Genomic DNA, 23,461 nt, shown 5'->3' with positions numbered 1-23,461 from the left:
ATTATCCGACGCGGCGAAACGAAACGAAAACGTAATCGACTTTACCTCCGGTTTCCTGGCAATGGAAGTTAGGGTCCAGTCCCTTGCTGCACATCTTCGCGATCTTCTCGACCTGGCTGTTTGCCACGTACTCCAGTAACCTTCGCAAGTTCGTCCTGGTGTGCATCGCCTTCAGCTGTTTCTCATCCAGGTGCAGCATCTTGTAAACCCGCCTCTTGTACTTGAGCTGTGAATTCGAAATGGAATCTAAAGTATCACTTTGACAATTCGTCTGTTCGCGTCGTGAGATCGGTGTGGTTGTAACAACGATCGGCGGATGAAGGCTTAGCCGCCCGTGACGTATAGACACTGACGTGTACCCGGTCTATATTTTCTTTCAGTTTGCTTTTTTCGATGTTTTCACATTTTTTGGTCGATCGCCACGCCACGATACGACCGTTCGTCTTTCCCCTCCCCGTAACGAGACCTCGTCGAGCAGGCCGCGCACAAAGTATAAAATTATCTCGGGCTTAATGGGGATTCACCCCGCTGCTTCCTGGTGGTTACAGCTTCTTTGTAATTATCGGAGGCGTCGTGCTTCATAGCATTAGATTACTGACGGATAGGCAATATCGCGGCTACAGCCCCGCTAATGACTACCGTTAGCAGCAATTATGATTATCAAGGGAGTCCGAGTTGTAATGCAAATTAGAGATACGGTGCTGCCACACGGGGAACGCGGCGTATATCACCTACGTGTTTCGTTCCACCGTCCCGACACGGAAAAAAACGAGCCACCTTCGATCGGAGTATTTTCATTTTCATCGGGCGACCAGTCTAAAACGCGGCTAAACTCCGCTACCGTTGGTCCTTTCATCTTTCCGCTGACCGACGTTTCCGGCGGCTGTCCGATTTCGATTTTGCGGAACGAACGCGCTGGATATTAAGCAGCGAACTCCGCAATCTACGAAGGGCCGAAGAAGAAGAAGAAGGCTAATTGAATAATGCAGTTAACTTGTCTTACATCGTGCGTAACCTCTTTTAATCCATCCTCGTGTGATTTTCCTATTAGCTTCATCTTTAGGTAAAATTTTTCTCAAGCTCAAAGTAGCTTTTTACGCAAGTCTGATACATTGTACAAAGTCTACAAATTTATGTATAAATTGCGCGACGAAGAGTCATCTACTGTCTCTTCAAACTATACACCCCATCATAACTACGAAGATACTTGCTATCGTCGAATAAAATACCTAATTTTATCAAAATTACACAACCTGCATAACATTCGTTGCTTCGTATAATACCGTTATATGTAGCCCGCCAAGTTGCGGTAGTTCGTAAATAATATAAATATATTAAAAAAGTTTCTTTAAGTTTACTCGATATTCAGCAAGTAGGTACTTTAACGCTTATGAACGAGCCGTGTGAGTCTATCCTTGAACAGTAGCTAGCAGCACCGAAGGTCTACTCGAAACGTTTCAGGACCGAAGCTCCGTCGAAGCGCTCCGAGAATAAATTATCCTAAACGATCCAGGCGGCGCACATCGATGGGATGGCAGGGTGTGCAAATTAATAGTCGCGGCTAGATTTTTCGGGCACTCGCCGGTTACTTGTGGCTGCTCGCAGGTAGTCGAAGAAGAAGAAGAAGAAGACGAAGAAGAAGAAGAAGACGAAGAAGAAGAAGACGAAGAAGAAGAAGAAGAAGAAGAAGAAGAAGAAGAGGCAGCCGGCTGGCTCCTCTCCACTCGTGAGTCAGCTCTCGTCCCTGAAAGTGAATCTCGCGTGACGAGATCGACCGTGCTCGCGCCGGCGAGCGATCGATGAGCGTACAGAAAGAAAAAAAAGTAAATAAAAAGAACGACGTTGCGGATACCGACGGCACCGAATACCGGTGATCTATGGGCCTGTCTAACCCCGCGTATTTATTCCTATCCGGTGCTCTATCCGGCGAGCGTTATTGCCCGCGCAGAACTCGCAGCGGCTCGATAAAAAGTAAAACACGCCGTCCACTATCTTCGGACGTTTGCACTTTATCTACATCCTTCTGGCAGACGTTGAAATATTTAACGAAATGGTCGTCCTGAAAATCCTGGCCAACCAAGGTCGTGTCTCAGCGAATTTACTCGTTCATCCCGATGTTACGTCGACGAACGAAGTACTTACTCGGTTCGTCAACTGGTATATACGTCACATGATTGCACGCACTTTACGAGTCTCAGGTTGGAAACAACAAGGCCAATCATTTGTGTCGTTGGTCTCCGCGGTCAAAGAGCAATTCCTGACCTATTGGTAGTGTGGTCGTAAACGTTTGTCGGAAGTAGAATTTCATTAGGCGAACAGTGACCTGCTTATTCATCGTGTTAGCTAACGATATCGTGAAGGTCCGAAAGTCGAAAGGTGTACCGCAGATATAATTTTCATTAGATTGTTGGCAGTAAAGCGCAGCAGACACATTTCTTTGGGTTATAAGAATTAGGAAAAGAATTTTCGCCGATTTGGAGTAGTTGGTCTAAATCCTAATTGATTTATATTATTAGTTAGAAAAGGCAGACTAGTTACGCACAAAATTCACAGGAAATTGGAATCTAATTTAAGAGGTCCGACTACCCTATCTTTTTCGCTGCAGTCTCTAGTTACAAGCGTCTTCGCGGATAGTTGGGATTTTTCAGTAGAAGACTAAGCCACGAACCGAAGAAACGATGAAACCGGAACGAAGGCATTCGTCAGAGAAGTTTTTTAATCGCGGGCGACGGAACGCGCGGTTAATTTGTAACTCGTGCGAGGTGAACGAGGCTTCGAAACTAGCCGAAGGAGCTGTCGCGACACAGATCGGGCTCTCTATCCCAGAAGGTGAATCCTCGTGGCGAGAGGTATTGGCGCGAGCTGGAACCGATCGCCTTCTCGTCCACGAAGACGAAGATGAAGGAGAGCGGGAACGCGAGCACCGGGATGAGAACTAGATCCGGTTACGCAAGAAAACCGCGGGCAAGATCCAGATCTCGTTAACCGACCACCGGGATTATTTGTTTTTCGCGAATCGCCGTTTCAACAGTCACCGTCGACCATCGACTCTCGGATACGAGGTGCAGGTTCGCGCGCGTTGCCATCGCGAGTTGAAGATATTTTCTGGTCGTCGATGATCCCTTACGCCTGGAAATTTATTATACGATCTAATATTATTCGGTTGGAATAGTCAGCCCTAGCTTCGAATACTCTAACATTAAAAAGAAGAATCGAAAAAAGACATTTGCATATTCTTTAAACCAGGGTTGTCCAGCCTGCATGCGTCCCAACGTATAATCATAAACTTCCTTAAAGTATTTAGATTTTGTAAGAAAATGTGAACGAAACGAAGTCGAAGATTCTTATGCTACGACATTCTTGCTTATTTTAACTGACTAACGTTAGAATTAGGATATTTCCTAGGTGGTCCAAGGAAGCCAAAATGTTGGATACCCCTGTTTTAAACTGAATTCAAATGCAATTTTACGACCGCACAGAGATCGATCGCTTTTTTCTGTGCCATCTCGACGATCCCCTTTCTTTCGTACAGCTCGTTCCTCCTGTGCTGAATCGCTAAAGCCTACGAAAGAACACGGGTACGCGTGGCGTCTAAACGCGCTTCACGTCGCGGATGATCGATCGTTTATGATAATTAGTTCGTCGAAAAAGAGGCGCGTGTGTCGCGTTGTTCCTCGAACGAATTCCCCTTGTGTCAGGGCGCTCGTTTTTCCGTCACGGTCGCAGGAAACGTTCCACCCCCGGTTGACGACGCGTGAACTTCTCTCCGCCCTTTCGCGGATCGTTTCCTCGCGAGGTGGAAAAAAAAAAATAGGATCTCGGAAAAAATAGCCGCGGACCCTCCTTGACCCGAGGGACGCAGAAAAACGCGAGAGCGCTGCCGGCCGGTTCTCGAGCGAGAACGCGAGAACCCTTGATATTCAAGAGCCGCTGGGCTGGTCTTCGTAACCAAGCAAACCTCTTTCCTGATTCTTTCTTGTTTTCTTTGACGACGAACGGACGTCAACGAGGCCGGGCAATCTTGTAGCTGAAATAACCTTTTCCGGCCGCGTCAATGCACCCCCCGAGGGCGGACCCATTTAAACGTCGCATTCAGCCTTCCTCCCGGCGATTATTACCGACAAGAATGGTCGCGAGGTCAGGGATGAAAATCCAAATTAAACCATTAACGGACCTTCTCTCTCCCTTTCCCCCGAAATCCAGCGAATCGTCCACGAAACATTCCCCTCGAATTAACGTTTCGTATTCTTTTCGAGCTGCGCGCGATTTGTGTACAAATCGAATTACTCCTCGTTTTCTACTCTTTTCTTCAGAAGTTACATATCCAGTTTGGCTTCTACCGTTCTCCGCGGCGTGGTCGTTGCCTCGCTGGCAACCGGAGTCGAAGAACCGTAGGAGAGGAACACGACGGAGATGAGAAATAAAAGAAAGCAAGGTGTATGTGCGTGTGTGCGTGTGTGTCTTACCTCCAAGTAGCCGACGGGTCCATTGAAGGGATAATCGCCGAGGCGACGTTCCTCGTCCAAGAATTTTCCGGCTTTTCCATTCACGGGCGGACAGAACAGCCCGTAATTGAAGCTTTCCTTCAGCTCCTGCAAGCGAGCACAGTTTCCAGATTAATCGAGAACCCATTCCGACAGATGTACGACCCGCCACCCCCATTCTACTAGAACACATACTACCGCATGCAAGGAAACACACGGGAGGTACATACACGCGTACGCCTTTCGTCGAAAAATATATCTACGTTTCGATCGAACGCGGCACGTAAAAGAATAAAAAAAAAAACAAAAGTACCTACGCCTATTCGGAGCATTTATGGGACGTTTCACGATCCGTGAGCACGAGATTACCAACCGATCGCGGACGATTATTTTAAGCGTACGGACGGGATCGACACTCCCGATGGAAAATACAGCTCGTTATTTACACTATCCAGGCCCGCTACCCTGTTAAATTATTCACGAAATATTTCGTTTCCGTTGCTCGACGTTCTGTCCCAGGAGGGTATTCGTTCCCTGAACGAAAGACCCTCCTCTAAGCACCTAATGAAAGACATCCAAGTTCTCCGGTGGTGTCCCGCGTTCTGCTCTTCGTCTCCGTTCCATCCGCGGCACGCGGGGATGAACCCCATCCGCTGAAATAATATGCTTCGATTTCACCGACGACAGGCAGTAAAGCCTGGAATTTACGGACTGCACGCGTGGAATTTCGCCATCGTTCTTCCTCACGCGCTGCGTGCCAGCAGGTTTCTTTGTATACACGCCACTCTTTATCTTCGCGGCGGACAGGCCTCGTACGTTCTCCGTCGTGGGACGCGTTCCTCCGCGGGACCCAGACGGGGACTTCTCTCCCCCTTTTGTATCGCATTATTCCTACGCCGGACCGCACCGGACCGAACTGGACCCAGCGCCGAACGGAACGATACGTTTCCGTGATGATTTATCCGGTCGCCGAGCGCCGTACGAAAACTCGACGATCTTCGATCGCGCGAGCGGAATTACGCGAGTCGGAACTGTGTCCGTTAATCAACCGGCGCGGAGTGGATTCTCTGCACGCGAAAAACCAGTCGCAGTGAAAAACGAAAGTCGACGGACGGGCCGAGCGTTATTAAGGCAAATGAGCGGCGGCCGGGTTTTGGTCACGAGCTTCGAAAACGGGTCAATTCGGAACCGTGGCCGCTCACGTTGACGATCCCTCCCCTCTTCGCTCGACGCTACAACATTGGTCGTCATCCGACCGACTCGTAAATTACGCGACCGAACGAATCGGCCGGATCGCTGAGTACGTTCAATTATTTGGGGCAGAATGCGTTCGGTGCTCGAGAAATCCAACTTCTATTATTAGGCCGGTGCATACGGAATGTCGTTTTTCTCTTATGGCGGGATCGAGGGGATCAAAGTTCGAGGCACTGACTTCGAGGATACCTCGTTAGACGACTTTGTCCAGGCTTTCGCGACTCGTTGAGTGTCGTGTCGCGACGGATCACGACTGTCTAAATTCTTTTATTGCAGTGGAACCCTGCGAACTCAGATTTCTGGACAAAACCGTATGCGCACAGATCGTTATTAGAGCCTTTTAAACCTTTGCGGTTGGAATTTACTAATTTTCCATACATTTTGTTTCTTCAGAGGGGACAGTCCAGTGCAAAGGATTAATAATTTGTGATAAAAGCTGATTCAAGGAATCCAAGTACAATGCTAGGAGAAGGAAGGAAAGTTTCTTTGGTCACTTTCCGTCTCGCTTGAATGTCATCCATTTCCAACGTCGAATAGATAAGTCAATAGCAAAGATTCTCCCTTCTTCGTAGCCTGTTTCACTCAGCGTTACCAGGTTGAGCGATTGTGAGGGAAAATGGCGCCTTATACTATCATGGTAGTTTGGCTTGGTTTGAAGTCGCGCTGGTGATAGGTTACGTTATGGTTGTCATTACATTACTTTCCCCCACTACCATGATAGTACCAACGGTCATTTTTCTTCGTCGAGAGATTCTGCTGGTCACACTTGTCTGACTGTCAGCTAGTATCGTCAGTCGAAAATCAACCATCGCACAGTCAACTTCTCTACGAATGGATCGCGTCACCTCAGTTACCATTGCGTTGTTAAAACTATCTTATTAACCCCTTGGGTACGGATTTATTTGAGAAAATATTTGCATGTGGAACGGAAATAATTTTTGGTTGCTTGGAGTACTATGTAAAGGCAGTACATTTTACGTAAGAATGTATTTATTTCTAAAATATTGGTGACATATGTAGTATTAAGATGTCTTCAACTAATTAGAATTGCAAAACAAAAATAAATTAATAACAACAAAATAAAACTAAATGAAATAAATTCAATTTATAATAAAATACAATTACTAATAATTATGCAGAGTGTGATATTTTTATTGATGAATGAAATTGATCAATAAAAAAAAAAAAATGACGTATCTCAGATGTCAAATGTACCTAAAAGTTTAATTTTTGGTTTGACGTCTTAGACACGTCATCCGTTCTTAGGGGAAAAAAGTGAATGACGTGTCTCAGACGTCAAATGTACCCAAGGGGTTAACAAGTAGCGATTGTTGTTCACCAAGTATTTGTTCTGCTCGTCACAAATATTCACATCATACCGAAATAAACGTGCTAAGCACTTTTGCGACGCAACATCGGAGCGATCCCCGAGACAGTGTTCGCGTGTTATCGGGAATTTACGAACTCGGTCCTCCGGCAAATTCCCCGGGTCTCCGTTCCTCTCGAAGGCCGTGGATCCCGCGGCCGCCTCGAGGATCGGCCACGAGAGGAACGCGCGCTCAACTTGTCGGAAACGTTTCGTCCCGACGGAAAGTCACCCGCGGCGCGAAAAACGGCCACGAAGAAACCGAACGCACACGTGCCCCGGCCCACGGTACACAGAGCAGTCGTGCATTACCACCATACGCCGCGTTTACCGCAAAAAAAAAAAAGGATCCGCCGGGTTGGCGAGGGGGGGAAGAGGAACACGCGGACAGACGGTGCGAGAGAGAGCTAGACGTACAGAGAACGAGCGAGACGGGGTACGGCGATCCACCCAACAATCATGGCAACAATAGCCAAGAGTGGAACACGTGCCAAATTAAAGGCCTCGAACGAAAGTACCGAGGTGCGCGCGAGTGTCTGGTCCCCGTTTAAAACGTCTCTGATGCACGGGGGTGTGGTTGAGAATCAGCCTTGAAAAAAAAAAAAAAACGCCACCGAAAGGGAGAAAAAACCGAGCTACAGAGGGACAAAGCGATCCGGTCTCGCCGTGTGACGCGTTGCTGGTCCGCGGTGGTACCAGATTTAGGGCCCCGAGGTTTCCTGACGAACCGAATGTGTCCACTGGACAGGAACATTTGGGAGTTAGGAAGTAACAAATTTTAATATTTCTCTCGTCCGTCTTGTTGCAGGCAGAGTGGCAACGTACTAGACAGAGATTGATCCTTCGTCTGTCGTTTAAAGTGGCAAATAATAATAGTTACCATTTCCTTTCCTTTTACTTTTATTGTCTTTTATATAAGCGTTTTTACTGTATTCTTTTATGGCGTTCTCTGTTGTTAACCCTTCGAGTCCGAAATATTCCCAGTCGAGAACTCGATACTTTTTACAGTAGAATTTGCATTGGATCAAATAATGTTTCACTTTTGCTACGCACAATATATCAAACTACTTCGATGCTGCGTTCGAAACTTACCAGGGCAATGGAAAATTTGGAATTTTGGTCGGAACAACATTCGATCGAAAAACTGAAAAATTTCATGGACGTTCATGCATGGGTTCATAGTCACCAAAGGCTTAAGATTCTTTCGTCAAAGGATTAATCCCGTAAATAAATAAATAAGGGTAGACCAAGACGCAATAGAGTGTACCGTCACTCCGGTTGGCGCGATGCCATCACCACGTCGCATACCGTTTTCACGGGAGATCACTGGTCACGCTGACCTCTTTCGAGACGATTACAGAGAGGAGGGTTCGTCGTTGCGTTCGCGGCACCCTCGTCGGCGGGGTTTCCTCCGGCTCGGAGGATGCTCGCGATCGTTAGCGGGCTGGTGCCTGCGGCGGAGAACGGAACGAAGGGAAAAAAGGAGACGATGACGAGAAAGGTGGGCTGGACGTTCGTTAAATTTCGTCTTCGTTAGCGAACTCTTCGCCGATTCTCGGGTCCGTGTAAACACGCTGGGGTCGCGGGACGGGTCGGAAACGGGGACGGGGCAATTTCTTTCCACCGAAGAAAGAATTTCCCGTAGAAATCCTACCGGAAGGAAACGAACGAGAGACCTTTTTTATGTCGCCAGAAGGGGTAGGGAAACAACGCGGAAGGAGAATGGTAAATGTTGATCTTGCTCGGGACATTTAACGATCCGCCCTTATCCTCGTTCTCCTTTTGCTTTTCTCTTTGGATCTCGATGGAGAACGCAATTCCTTTCGATCGTTGCAATACACGGTGATTGGAAAGTATTAGCTACATGTATATCGAGCAAGGGGGTGGTTTTACGCGATGGAAGAAACAGTTTTTCGTTTTAAAAATAGTTAAAAGATTAAACACTTTAAAGTTTTAAAAATAGTTCCTACTGTATTTACATGAATATAGCAACTGAAATTATTAATCAATGTTAAACGTAAAACTCACCGATATCTTACAGATGTACAAATAAGTTACACTTTTAAAGCCTGTTACCTAAAATAAAGCAAAATCACCTAGAAACACCTCCTACTCAATTAACCTGTACAACTGAACAACCCTGTTCTTATTGTCAGATGCGAAATACAAATATTAACATGTAACAATGATCTGCATACAAAACACTATAATTTCAAGAACGTTGCTCGTGAGGGTGGATACAGATAATTTAAATGGACGTGATTCTAGCTGTTGACTCGCGAGTACACTTAACACCGGGCGATCGTGCGAGCTTTATTGAAAAGCAAACGCGTTATAGGAGGACACCGGACTCGGCGCACGTTCCGACTAATCAGGAGGTAAACCGAAACACTTCGAATCAATATGCACGACACCGCAGCCAGGCTGCGCGTCGGTCGAGGCTAATAAATCGCCCCCAAAATCCACCGATCGGATTTCCTCCGAATCCCCGTCGCTTAATTCGCTAGGCGAGCATGCGCGCGCGCTATTTCGATTTTCCACAACGGGTCCAGTTTATCGCGTGTTTGAAAAATCACTCGTCATCGACGTCAATCGACACGAAACGGAAATCCCGGCGGCGCGGACAATTTTTTACGGGGTACGAGAAAAGCAACGGTTTAAACGAGTGAATTTATCGCGGCTTTACGACCGTGTCAGTTCCAGGGCGAGCGTATGGAAATGTCGAGGAGAAAGAAACTCTCGGGTCGGCCGTAATTGTAATCGCAATCACCCGTAGGTAGGTAGGTGGGTACCACGGTAGGCAAAAATGGAACACGCCACCGAAAGCGACGCTCCTACTCCAATTAGCGGCGTGGTAATTGCTTCGTAAAGTCTTAAGATGCCGCATAATCGCCGCTCGACGAAAACGTGCCCTGCGAGTTTTGTCGATTAACCGAGCAGGGAGGTCGGTCGGTCGAGTCGGGCAAAAGCGAAAGAAAAAGCCGGTACCCGAGAGACAATATTATTCGCGGTCGACGACGACTCTTTCTTCTGGCGAGCACTCGATTTCAGAACGTCCGAGGGCCATGTACACACAGGGCTCCCGCGGTCGCGCAGGCTGCAGAAAATTTATTGGCCGGAATACGTTTGGACCATTTATCTTGCGCGGTTACTCAATGAACCGATTGCGTAATTTTTTTTTCTCTGTCCCTCGAATATCAACAAATACGTGTTCCCCCCGCCGCGACCAGAAGATCGTAACCTACGTCTTTGGAGTGAAAGTCGGTCTCGCGTCTTCGTTTCTTTTTTCTCCACTCGGATCACTCCTCGCGGCCGACTAGCACCCTCGTCGTCGTCCTCTTCTCGCCTAATTTGGCAGGCGAATCCGCCGACCGGAATTAGAAGTTTCCCATCGCGAGACGGCCCGTGGAAAAATCCATATATGCATGAACGCGCGTCGCATCGGCAGCTGGGATTAGGGAAATGGATGCGAGCACGGTTCGACCGTGTGGCCACGATTTGCATCCTCGAGCACGCGCGTAATTCGTCCTGGTCTAGCTGGAAATGGACATGCACGCCTCGTTCGGTTTACATCAAGTTTCCCGATGTTCGAGATATCGCTGGAATTATTGTAGGAGCATCCAGGTATCGTAACGTGTCCGTTCTTCATGACCAAGGTATTCGGAGGTATTGAATTTTGCTGTTCACCGAACTTTAACCCTCAAAGACCACACTGGGTTACGGCAACCCAGTCCGTCCGAACGACATTTGGCATTTCTGAACGGTAAAGGGTGGAAACTTATAGCCGTGATGTTTTATCAAACGATTTCAGACTAATATTTCATATATAGGCAGAAGATATGTTACGCGAACCAATGTTTGGTCGAATCGTTAGGATAATATAGCGTGGTCTTTCAAGGTTAATTGTATTTTTTATTCGTCGAACAATCTGTACCCGAACGCATTGTGGGATCAAACGCACCCCACACGATAGAAAGACGATTCCACGTAGGATACCCCTCTCCTCTCCCCGACGCGACGATCGAACAAAAGCAAGAGGAATCCTCGAACGGCAATGTCGTCTACAATTACGAGAAAGGAGAACGCCAACGATTCTGGCCGCGATCGTCTTTCGGCCCGAAGTCTCCCCGAGGAGCATTTTTCCACGGCTTCACCGGAGAATACGGACGCGCGTGTACGCACGCGTGTACGTATATAAATACCGAAAGCGGGGCGGCATCAGCTCGTATGGGGGAGGGGGGCGGCGTTAAACGGCGAGACCCTTTTGTACGGCCCTGTATGGGAGAATAATGGTCGAACCGTGTCTCAATCGTGCTTTATGGGATGTAATTGCGGTCTGGCAAGGGGCCTTGCCGATGTTAAGCTTCGGCCAGCTCGTGTGTGTCCGCTCGGAGGAGAGAGCGCCCGAGCGCGCGCGGAGAACAACCAGGATAGACGCGTTACGGTTTTAACCTTCGCAACGAACCACGAAACGAGTTTTGGCGAGCAACGACGGATCAGCGTACAATCGTCGACGAGCCGATCGTCGTAGAAATTCCGGCCGGATTCGGTATCGACGGTCCAACGATCGCTCGCTTCCCTCGTCTTCTTCATCCGCGCGACATTCGTTCCATGCGTTCCCTCCCTCTTGGACGTCTGTCGTGTAAATACGACGATACCACTCCTCGTCGCACAGGGTCGTCAGCCTCGAGTATTTCTGACCAAACGGGTATGTCGCGAGCGCTCGTTTAATTAACGCCGAGGTAGGGAACCCCATACAAATTGCTAGAACAAATTTGGGAATTTTCGTCCGTCTACCGGTTCGGGCGTCGTTTCTTCAATTAGAGAGTTCCGCGAACACCGGAGCCACCGCAGACTCGAGGAACGGAAACGGCGACCCGGGGCCGGGAGGCCACGAGGAAACGAGTCGCCCGCGTCCCCTACGCCGAAACGTCGTAAAACGGGGACCGGTCGACCTGCTACGCTGCGAAACAACCAACGAAAGAAACGCGCTGCGATGGCGGATTGCACGCGCGCTGTTACGAAACGGGCAGCGTCCATAAACCGCGCACACACGGAGTCGAATGCCTCGAGATTACGAAATCCCGGAATTCATAAAACGCGGGGGATCGAGGACGTAACACGGTCGTTCGACGCGTTGATTCGCGGATACCAGGATGCGAGAACCGGCGGTTCCTGGCGACGAACCGAGAGGTAAAGACCACAGAACGACTCCCCGAGCAGAAGGAACGGAGGAAGAGGGAGGCTGGAAAGTGCACAATGGGCGAGTGGAATCACCCGCGGCCGGACCAACATTGGCGTTAAAGAGGAAATACGAGCTATAAACCTTCGATGTATGCGCCGGGCCAACGGAAGGGAGGGGGTGGGGGGTGAGAGATGGATGGATGGAATACGAAATCGAATTGCCAATACGGTGAAAAAAAATATAAAAACAAACGGTACTGTTTAACGGCAATTCTTTGGACATTTGGTTTGTGGAGCCTCGCGAAGAGATCGCGGATGAATCGTTTATCGATAATCTTTCGTGTACTGGTAGCAGTTACGAAAAATGTTCATGCGGATTCCAGGCCTTAATGGCCCGATATAATGCAGTTGGTTCCGTTGGGATAGTCGGATGTACGTGATTGCACTATCGGAAAAATGATTGGAATGCTTCGCCTGCATTGTAGCTAATGTTACGAGAGATCGAATGACGCATTGATGCACGATCGAGATTGGGTGTTTCCCTAACCAGTGGCGGACGTGATGGATACATCGTACTGGAAACGAGTCGGGTAGTTCATGAACGCTAATTCCGTTTCGCGTCGAAGAATTTACTTTTAAATTTTTCAAAGCGTTAACATATATGTACCTGTTAGAATATTGCGATTCGTAACTGTTAACGTTAAACCCGCCCGGAAATAATCGAGGTGCTGATAGGATTAGCAATTCCGTCTAAACCATGAAGTTTCGATTGTAAATATTGTCCACATTTGCGCGACCAAGATTTAGTTGACCTGGAGTAAGAGAAAATTCATTGCGAGCATCGCCTCTGTACACGGTGATTAACGAACATTAAATTTGGAAGACCGTGAATAAAGCCTCTGGAACGATAATATAATAAATGGTCATTACGCAAACCAGTTTACTGTACATGTGATTACGATTTCGCTAGGTGTGTCGTTTCTAAGTACACTATTTATGGCTACGTAAATGTATATACGCGGCATACAATGTTCCAACTATAGTACCACAGTATTTAATTAACCGCATAAGTATTATTCGGTCGTGACTACAGATGCTGTAATTTAAATTCAATTAATGTTTGAAACGGTAATTTAAGCGGTAATTAAACGAGCAGGAAAGTTATAAGTAGACTGCGCATCTTTATGCAAATTCTTGCCCGCGGATCTGTAGAAATGAAAACTAGACAAAAAATTCATTTCCTGTAGTAAATGTATCATTACGTTTATCGCATTCTGCAGGTTTAGAAGTACCACGAATACATGAACCAGTCGCGGTCTAGTTACTACAAAGAAAACAGAAATCCTGTTAAAACCGTGAATTGGTTCACAGCATTGTCACGTCATTGGAAGCGTCAAACAACGTGATTCTCGGTGAACCGGTTACTATCACCGTTTTTCTGATTTCTTATTAAAGACACCGGCTGGAAGAGATATCTCGATGAAGCTATCATCGCAGAAGCAGCCGGTGTTACGCGGTGCTTGTCTTCAGGAGGAAGCGTGGCTCGCTTCATGGCAATGAAAGCGAGTTCGGAAATGATCCCGCGCCGCGTCTTCGGGGGTAGAATGCAACGACGATTGCAACACCGATTGCGTCACCGTCCCACGGTGCGACGTGCCAGGGAATGTTTTATTCAAAACTGCCATGGCCCAATCGTTGCTGTTGATTTTCAGGAATCCGCTAATGCAACTGATTCGAAAGCTTCGTCGCGATCGGAGACACGTAACCGCCGCCGTTTACCGAGTAGGTAACTTCCGCTTGCGAGGAACCAACCAATTTCGGAGAGAATCGTCAACGACGAATTCGCAACAATCGGTTTTTCAGCCACGCCCACGGCTGTTTCTTGCACGGCCTAAGAACCACGACGACGGTCATCCAAGAAATGGGTACAAATTGCGCGCGGAAAATGACGGTCAATCGGTGTAAATCATTCTACGGATGGATAATCGTTGAACGATTCGAAAAAGGACGAGCGTGTCAGCAGTTTTCAGCAGGAAAGTAGAGGCCCGCCTCTACTTCGCTCTCCTCCGGTACCGGGATGGCCCTCAATTATAGCTACTACCGGTAACAATCGATTTCCTTTCCATTTTTCTGCGATATCTCGGCATCGCGTACAAGCTACCGCTTGCCTTTAGTCCGCGTCGCAGTATACATACATGTACACAACGTAATCGCCGGTGTGCGCAAAGTGGAACTCGAATATAAGACTTTGCTCAACAGGTACCGGATGGGCGCGCAGCAGTCACCTCGCTGGAAAGGACAGGGGTTAGATTAAGGAGAGTGCTCGGAGAAAAGGGAGAAGCAGGGGCGACACTCCGAAGGATTGCAATAAGGGATAAAAGTGGAATGAGGAATACCTGGTCCCCGAAGTTTTGGCAGCGACTTGTTTGCCCACCTTGTATAAGTGATAAAGGGACAAATGGAAAAGAGGGGTGCGGGGGATGGCGAGGAGGAGATCCGGTGTCCGGCGCGAGCCGAGGGCTCCTCTTCTTTCTTTGCATCGCCAGGACTTTAGAATGCAAATTGAACGCTACGAATCCTCGCCGTTCGTACCTTGGGGACAGAATCTGCTTAGGTGGCTATGGACAGTCAATGGTATGCCAGGCCCCGCTTGTGTGTACCTACGCTCTCGGCTCTGTGTGTGCGTCTAGACATTTATACACCGTCCTGTTCGACTCGCAGTGGCGTAACCTTTCGACGAATCCGACTCGATGGGAGGGGAGAGGACCTCTGTAGTTTAACGAGCAACCGAAAGCCGGGGGGCGAACCTTCTTACTAGCAAGTTTTCGCGGAGTGGTTAACCCCTTGTGGCAATTCTTGGCGTACTACCTCAATCCCAGGTATATCATCTTGCTATTATCGCTGCAGTTGTAGGGTGTACGAACTTCCTTATTAGGAAGCTATACTCGATTTTACAAGTTCTAATCGGCCAGACTCATCCATCTAACATGTTCTTCGAAATTTGTCTTCGAGACTCTGTATATGTATTAATTGTTATATTGTGTCGCGTTTTTGAAAATTACGTTTCAATTTCCTATACCCTCTCCACAATCCATCCTCCAGAATCGCCTATCTCTAAGACCACTTAAAATATGGGTGACACGTACATTGAAAAGTGTCTGGATTATTTAAACACTGTTATAAAATGTTTGCATGAAATAAATATCGCAGTATAATTTAAAACAAGACCTACAGCCTCCATTAACTAAACTCAGATATTTTCGACAATTTATGACTTAAAAAACGAAATAAAGTGTGTCTGGCTACGTACGGCCTTTTTCACTGTGGCAGTCAACATGTTGGTTCATTTTAAAAACACGAAGTTTTGAGATAAAGAAACGGTAAACAAAAGTTACCCTTAAATTACTTCGACCAGCCAAGAGTCGCGAACTCATAGATATATAGTTCTACTACCTTCTGCAAACTATCCCATCCTGCATCCTTCATTTCGATCAACGTTGCGCGACTCGTCTTCCCTTGAAAACCGCGTGACCCGGATTCAACGTTACGCCACTGTCCACGGCATCAGCCGTAAGTTCGTATACTACGTGCACACAGAGGATACGACGGACGCATACACGCGTGTTCTCTCGCGTGCACGTGCACCGGTGCGAGGTATAAATGGAAATCTGTATTTATGCAAGCGACGCCGCCGGTGTGTGTACGCGTGCGTGTACGTATTCGTGCGATCGTTCCGGCGACCAGTCCCGGGTCACACGATAATGACCTTATTACAGGAATTATGGGTTTCCGCGGCATCGGGATTATCCGGCTTGGAAACCGCCCTCGGGGGCCAGTCTTCGGCGTTTTACTTTCGCCCCGGAGCCCCACAGAGTTCCCGGCCCGGTTCCGGTTTCCACGTTCGCACCGGCGACTTTTCTAGGCCGTCTCTCGTTCACCGCCCCAACGATTTCGTTGCTTCTCGTCGCGGCGGGGTAAGAGGGGGCGTAGCCCGATTTCGTGGACTATCGTTTCACGGACGAGCGGCGATCGCGAAGGCGGAAGATTTCGCGCGGAACAAATTGGCGGGACAAAGTTTCTTCACCGTGGTGCCGGATGAAAGAGCACACGGAAGATGCTGGCGTCGACGACGATCTTTTGCGGTTTGGCACTCGTTCGGGAGGGACAGATTTTATATCCTGTACCTAGTTAAGTGGAAAGAGAATTTGATCATTTTTAACCATTGCACAGAGGGCAATCTGCCGATGTAGTATGAATTAAAATTGATCCGGCTTTGCTATACATAGACCAGTCGATAAGGACAGCATAAACGTTTCAATATCGTTTGTCTAGTAGATTTGGTATTCTGTAGTTAGACCCGATTAAAAATCGTCGCGGCGACGATAAGAAAATTAGGGCGTTTGGCGGAGTAAGGGTAGGTAGTAGAAAATAGAATTTACCCATCCAGGAAGATCGATCGTAGATCCAGCAAGGGTCGTTTAGAGCCCCTATCGATTCTAAAGCAACCCTTAGCTTTTTGTTTTGCTGCCGGACAGGTTATTAGAACTGGTTCCGCCTTTGTCATCCGGTTTCCGAGAGTCGTGGCCGGTCCGTTTACCCACGATTAACCGAGTCTCCCTTCCGGCGAAACGTCGCGAAAAAGAGACGACCGCTTTCCTTAATCGCGCAAAAACCGTCCTCGAAGAGATCGAGAGTGGACGGCGAAACGGAATTGAGACGTTTCCTGTGCGCGCGGGGAACCACCAGCTTCCGTTCCGCGCTTTCGTCGATCCTCGATCCCTCGATCGTTCCTCGCGAGTCGACAATTAGCGGCGGGTTATCGACTCCCATCGGCTGCAACGTTCTCTGTCGTCCTTAATAACGAAACGGACGGGAAAGAAGTCGTTTCGCGCTAACACCGTTCCCTTTTTACTTCTCCTTCGCGTTACCCCCCCTTCCCGCCCTTGATATACAGAAGGCTATAAGTCACGGACTTTTTTCATCCTTATTTAGCGCTCGTCCGGCTTCTAACCACGTTTCATCTATCATCGACTACCTCACGGCGCGCCGTCGGCCGCGGTTAATTTCTCGCGTTAATTTCTATGTCCCCGTTGGGGTAATAATGGGCCCAGTCTATAAATAGAAGTCCCCTGGTTTCTTCGATTGAGCGGTTCTTCGATCTCTTCGAGCCGCTTCGTCCCCAGCCACCGTCGGTTCCTCGCGTGCCAGTTTCCAACGAGAAAATTGAATTCCGCCCGTGTCGAACGGTTTTTCGCGAACGGAACGACCACGCTGAGATAACGAGGAAAATAATCCCGATCGACATTCGTGACTGGCGTTATCGGCGGAACGGTGACTAATCCCCGTTAATTATCCCCGAAGCAAATTGACGCGATTCGTCGCGTTCCCTCGTTATCGCTTAACGGGAGGCTTCCTTCCCCGTCGGCGATGCTCCGCGCGTCACCGTTCTCCCTTTCGACGACGAATCGTTAATTTCCACGTTGAAACGACCGTGGCCGACGGTCGACAGTCATCCACGTGGCCGGTGTGTTCGACGAATCGGAGCCAATCGGCAGCCTGTCTCGTGGCCAACGGACGGGCTCGATCGCAGGCTCTTACCTCGTGGACTCGCAATTTAAAGTCCGATTAAGGTAATATCGAATCTTCGTGGCGGGGCCCGTCCTTCTCGCGAATCGAGTTTCGTCGAGTAACTCAATTTTCTGGATCGGAGAATCGAGTGTGCCGCCGCCGCCGCCGTCGTTGCTCCTCCAGCCGGTAATTGCCAATCAGTTGCGGGACCCAGCGGGACTGCCGCGCGAGATCGATCCACGCTCTCGTCGACAAGGACTACATTTACAGACTACACAGTTTTACGTTCATTATCCTGGAATTCCTGCGTTCCGTACGAAACGTTTACCACCACCATCGATATCCGTAGCAGAATGCAAGCCTGAAAAGTTAAGCCGATGACCCGAAGGGAACGCTCGAGGATAAAGCCTGTTACGGGGAGGGCGATCATTTGCCATGACGAAATTCCGGAAATGGAGCGTGCTCTCCTCCCCGTCGATTTTAATCAAGCCAGGTTAGCTACGTCGTCACTGGGAACTGGGTAGCTTCGCGAATTCGAAGCGTTTGCTAATAGAGCCTGGAAATTACGTTGATGAACTGCAGCACGCGTCGCCCAACGCCGCACGGAAAGGCGATTCCCTGACGGCAAATCGCCGGATATTGTCAGTCGATTCGACGGATTTTGTCACTGAATTTCCCCCGATGAATCGACGAACCGGGTATTACACGGGACCAGATTTCGCGAGAGAATCGTTCGTTGTTTTCGAGCCATTTAAAACAGATTCACAGCCGAGCCAACGAATCCAGTTTTTCATCCTTTTTTCTCCCCCCGACAAGTCGGTTTTTCCCGTAGAACGAAGCAAACGAGACGAAGACTCCGCGCGTGTCGCTAAACCCTCGAGCACGCTTTCGGGAAAAGTGCCACTCGAGCCCTTTTTCCAGTTGGCTACTCCCGCAAAAACCGCCTTTACCCTCTCTCGTCTCAGTTTTCTCGACCGACTAAACACCCGCGCGAACCTCTCCTTGCGCATCTATTTCTTTGCTCCGACATCGATAAAAGTCCCGAGGAAATCTACGACGCGATGGATCCCATTTCCTCCGACGCTTTAATGAGCCGACATCGAGAGACCTGTGACCCCGATGACTCAGAACACGTTCCACCTTTTATTTATTTCCTTTGCCACACGGGGCTCTCGTGGACCTTCTAATTAATAGTATCGATTATGTGTCACGCGGACCGTCTAGTTCGATTCCGAGCCGGCATTCGTTCGACGTTTGAAAAACCGGACACGAGTAGATTTTCCCGTCCGATTCGAACGCGGATCTCCTTTGTCCGAATGAAAGAGTCGAGGACGATCCTGGGTGATGGCAGAAGGAATCAAAGAGTCGGCTAATTAATTTTATACGAGAAAAGTTTCCACGTTTGTGGTCGATTTTCGAACAGGATCGCCTGTCTTTACACCGGGATCGGTATTCATCGAACATTACAAAGGATTTTTCGCGTTCCATATCGGACACTTTTTTCCCGTTTAATTAGCCTGTTGCTTTATAATCCCGAGTCGAATACGTCGCGACGATTCTAAACTGGATTTAGCAAATATGAATATTGTTCGTCTTCCTTACATCGAAATGAAACATTACTTTGTTGATGTTTATATTCTGCTTTTCGAGTAAGCGTACAATTGCAATGAACGCGGAATTAATTTTGTTTATAGGAAACTATTAATATTCAAATTAGTTCGGCGAGCAAAGTCGTCAAAAAAATCGTAAACGAAGGGGTTAAGGACTCGCGTTACGGACATCGTTGTCGGTTCCTGGCTCAGCTCGTTCCTGTGGTTCCGCCGAGAGGAGACCGAGCTTTTCTGAGGTAGACGCGGGATGGTGTTTCTCGCTAGGAGATTCGCTAGATACCGGTAACCCTTAAAAACATTCGAAGTACAGCATCACCGAGTACACTTATCGTATTGGAGATGCCCCGAGAGGATGTTCGAGTGGCTACACGACTTCGCGATCGAACTTATCGGTACCATCTGCGACGGAAAACGTTAGAGCGCCCGGGAACCTCGGAACTTCCTGGGAAACTTTTCGGTCTGCCTTTCATCCCGCTCCAAAGTCAAGATCGTGTCTTTCAACTTTTCAAGATCATCGGCGAACTTTTAATCGGCGCTAACAATAAACTTTAACGAGAAACTTTTAATCGCTGATTTTATATTTGAAATTCGTTGCGTTTGAGTCTTCTAACTTAGATATTATACTTGGTGGAAGAAATACAGTCGGGTCGATAAATTGCCCAGGAGTTGGAGTAATCATTTTTCGGTTACTCGAACCAATAATAAATAGAAACATGGAGTGCGAATCTTTCCCTATTTCCTAGTAGTATTGTCTTCTCGAGGGACTGAAATGGAATAACATTTGGTAGTTGCTTATTGAATGCTGTTTTCCAGCTCGATCCATTTCAGTTATCTTAATTTTTACCAAATTCGGATCAACAAACTTATAACTCTAAAATGACGTACTAAAGTGTAACGGTTCAGATCGATTTTACTTCGATTAAGAATTTTCATTTCCATCTAACATAAGTTACAAATGAAACTTTGCGGTCCAAAAACGGCATTTATTATACAGCAACGTACCCTGTACAATTCCATGCTTTACTGCATCATCTACATATGTACTTTAAAACCACACCACATCGTTCCCAGAGATTCCAGGATCCCAACACTAAAGATTCGAAATTTCGCGGTTATTTACCAGCGCACCAGAACCGTTGCCAGTATCGTTTAGCGGAATATGCGACATGTATTTCGACCAGATGGAAGGGTGGTCCGCTACGCTTCTCGCTTTCTCCTCCTCGGATTCCCCTTCGCCAACCTCTCTATATCGCATATTGTACACGACAGAATAAACGTATGCTAATACCAGCAGCAGGCGTGTTCAGTAGCAGAAGCCGCGAACGCGATGCGTGCTCGCTCGGAATGCGCGCGAAATTGCTATGGTTATTGCTTCCCTGGAACCAGCAGCCGGGGCACGCGTTTCATGAATTCCGTCCCGGTAATCTTCCCCGCTGTTTGTTTATCTATTCGTTCTAAAACGGAGTGCGATTAGTTCGAAAGTTAAAGTACACAGAGAGGGAAGCTATCGTGGCAACGTAAATACCGGATTCTTTCGAGAAGGTGTGCGCAGGGATTGTCTCGTGGGAATAGGAGTGGGGGTAGTACGAGGGGGACGATCTCGAGATCAACATCGTTCGTCTCAATGGAACCGTATATCACACTCTGTTTGCAGATAATATTGATCGTTATCCGTTGTTGCGGTCGCAGGTTCTCCACGCTGTTAAACCACGGTGGAAGACGGAGAAACGGAGGAGGGCAGAAGGATGGCCGGACTGGACGGGGTTAACCAGCGGAATTATTGTTATGGTCGCGAATCCTGGACGGCGTGGTCTTTTACGGTCACCATCGTGTCGAGATAAACGTCGAACATCGACCAGTGGTTCTCTACACGAAATCCACTCGCGATGGTTTTCTGGTATCGTGGATTTTTCGACACGTGGTGAACCAACAGAAGGAGCGAGTCGATGACCCGCAACGCGCGCAACCAGATTCAGTTTATAAATCCGACATCGCGGGGAGAAAAGGGGTGAGGTGGGGGGCCTCTTTGCATAGGAGGACCCGACGAGGCAACGAGACAGTTCCGACAAATCCTTTCGCGTCCGTCGCGAGCGCAAAGGTCTCGTAAATTCGTTCGCGTCGGCGATTTCTAAGCGGAAACGTTCACCTCGAGGATCTCGCGTCTCTTTTTCAGTTGGCCGGAGCGAACGATTTTCTTGGTCCCTCGACTCTGGAGCGACGCGTACGGGATTGTTAGAGGCGGAAGGGCAACAGAGGAGAAGAAAAAGGAGGAGGAAACGGGAGGAGCGGGCGGGAGGGGAGGAAAGGAGCGCGGGCGGAGAAAGAAGGCGGAGGTGGAGGTGGAGGAAGGCAGAGGGGCTACGTACAAGGAATTCATGAATACGAGATTGCACTTGGAGAGCCCCGGGTAAAAGGCTGCCTGCAGTTGCTGGCTACTGCTCCACGGTCGCGTCGAGACGAGTAAAAGCGGACGAAGTCACGCGCAGTCCGAAACCCGACTCGATCCTGAAAAAACTACCGTCTCCGAAACCGCTTTAAACGATTCTTCCTTTGCTCGGTGCCCGTTTCCAATCAAACGGTCACGAAAAGTTTCTCGATTCGAACGAACGGAACCTGGAATCCCCGAGAACGGAAGACGATCCTATACGACAACCTTTTCAATAAGCTTCTTACACGATGTAAGAGGCAATGGTTCTAATAAATCGTAGAATTTGATCTGCTAACATGGAGTTATTTTTATAAAAATGTTTTCAGACATCAATATTTAAAAGTCATACGTTTAAAATATCTCCCGTACTTGCAACGAGTGTATCGGAATAAACACACAATTTTCTGAGTAAATTATTCATTCTAGAACTATAGCGTGTTGGACTTCTTCGTTTCTTTCATCGAGACTTCTACTGAAAGTAAAAATCATTCAGACATCTTCGATTATTACGATTTACGATAACAGTATTTCTTATCGTTGGGTGCACAAAGTGGGCTCGCCTCCCGACAATGATATAAATACGTAAAAATTAATTTTCAAAGCTCTTCGTATTACGTATCGTTCCTCTCCGAAATTAATTACGCGGGCGACAGTGGAAGAAGTAAGTATTCGTTCGCTGCGTTCAGGAGTTTCTTCGAACGCCTCGGGGCTTTCGAGCGTGCGTTCGTTTTCGAGTGTACGTGACAGGCTTGGGAATACCGGCCGGAGGCGCTGACGTATCTGGAGTAACAATAGCTAAGGGGGATAAATATTTCAGGCAACTTCCAAGGGAAGATTTGCGTGCCTCCGTGGCAACGATTTCCTCTCCTCCGAGATACACCGCGTTCCCCGATAATCTTGAGCGGCAGGTACATCTCTCCGGGCTCTCGTTTCAACGCGATTTTCACGTGTACCGTCGATCATTCTATTTTCCTTATTTCCAAGGAAGACTGCCGGAGAAACCAGCATACGTCGTGCAACTAAAGGTGGCGATCGGCGTGGATCGTTCTCCAGGAGCAGGATCGAACAGCATCGAGGGGCCTCGCGTCCCTCCAGCTGTGCGGAGCCGCTTGGAGGAGTTGTCTTCCATTTCTAAAAAGCTAGCCCATCGATCTCCATTCGATCTACTCCCTCGAACGAGCGGAGCGTCGGCGAGCCTCGGTATAAATAGCTCGAGTCGATCGTACGCGATCAACAACTCGCGTGCATTTGTTCCGCGTCTACGGCGGGAGGATTTGTTGATCCTGACAGTGGAGTCACGAGGCGGTCGTTTGTCCCTCTCTTCTCCACCCTTCTTCACTCGCTCTTTCTCTCTCGTTCCTCTCGGTTCTCCTTTCTGTTCCCTGGTCCTCCGGCAGCCACGAGTCCCGCGGCTCTCTTTCGCCCCGAGACCACTGGCTCTCGTCTCTCGTCATCGTTTTCCACGCACGCAAATACACGCAGAACGCACGTGCGAGCCCGCGTACCGATCGCCGCTTCGAGCTCGTTCGCGGAATCGTTCAATAAACCACACCGAGTCGGACGAACC

General features: G+C 48.3%; 1 protein-coding gene across 1 annotated transcript in view; it reads right to left on the bottom strand.

Moving 5' to 3' along the window:
* LOC107189811 (SH3 and multiple ankyrin repeat domains protein 1) overlaps positions 1-23,461 on the bottom strand; it is a 164,799-nt gene that overhangs the window by 12,683 nt on the left and 128,655 nt on the right. The window contains exons 4-5 of the mRNA XM_015578478.1: positions 4,467-4,592; positions 46-226 (exon numbers count right to left, since the gene is read on the bottom strand). Of these exons, the coding sequence (XP_015433964.1) occupies positions 46-226; positions 4,467-4,592 (307 nt within the window). The remainder of the gene's footprint in view (positions 1-45; positions 227-4,466; positions 4,593-23,461) is intronic.

This window comes from Dufourea novaeangliae, unplaced genomic scaffold (genome assembly GCF_001272555.1).
Source record: "Dufourea novaeangliae isolate 0120121106 unplaced genomic scaffold, ASM127255v1 scaffold173, whole genome shotgun sequence".
Taxonomy (NCBI): Eukaryota; Metazoa; Arthropoda; class Insecta; order Hymenoptera; family Halictidae; genus Dufourea; species Dufourea novaeangliae.
Note: the sequence above shows the minus strand (reverse complement) of the source record. Positions and strands in the feature narration are given on the sequence as shown.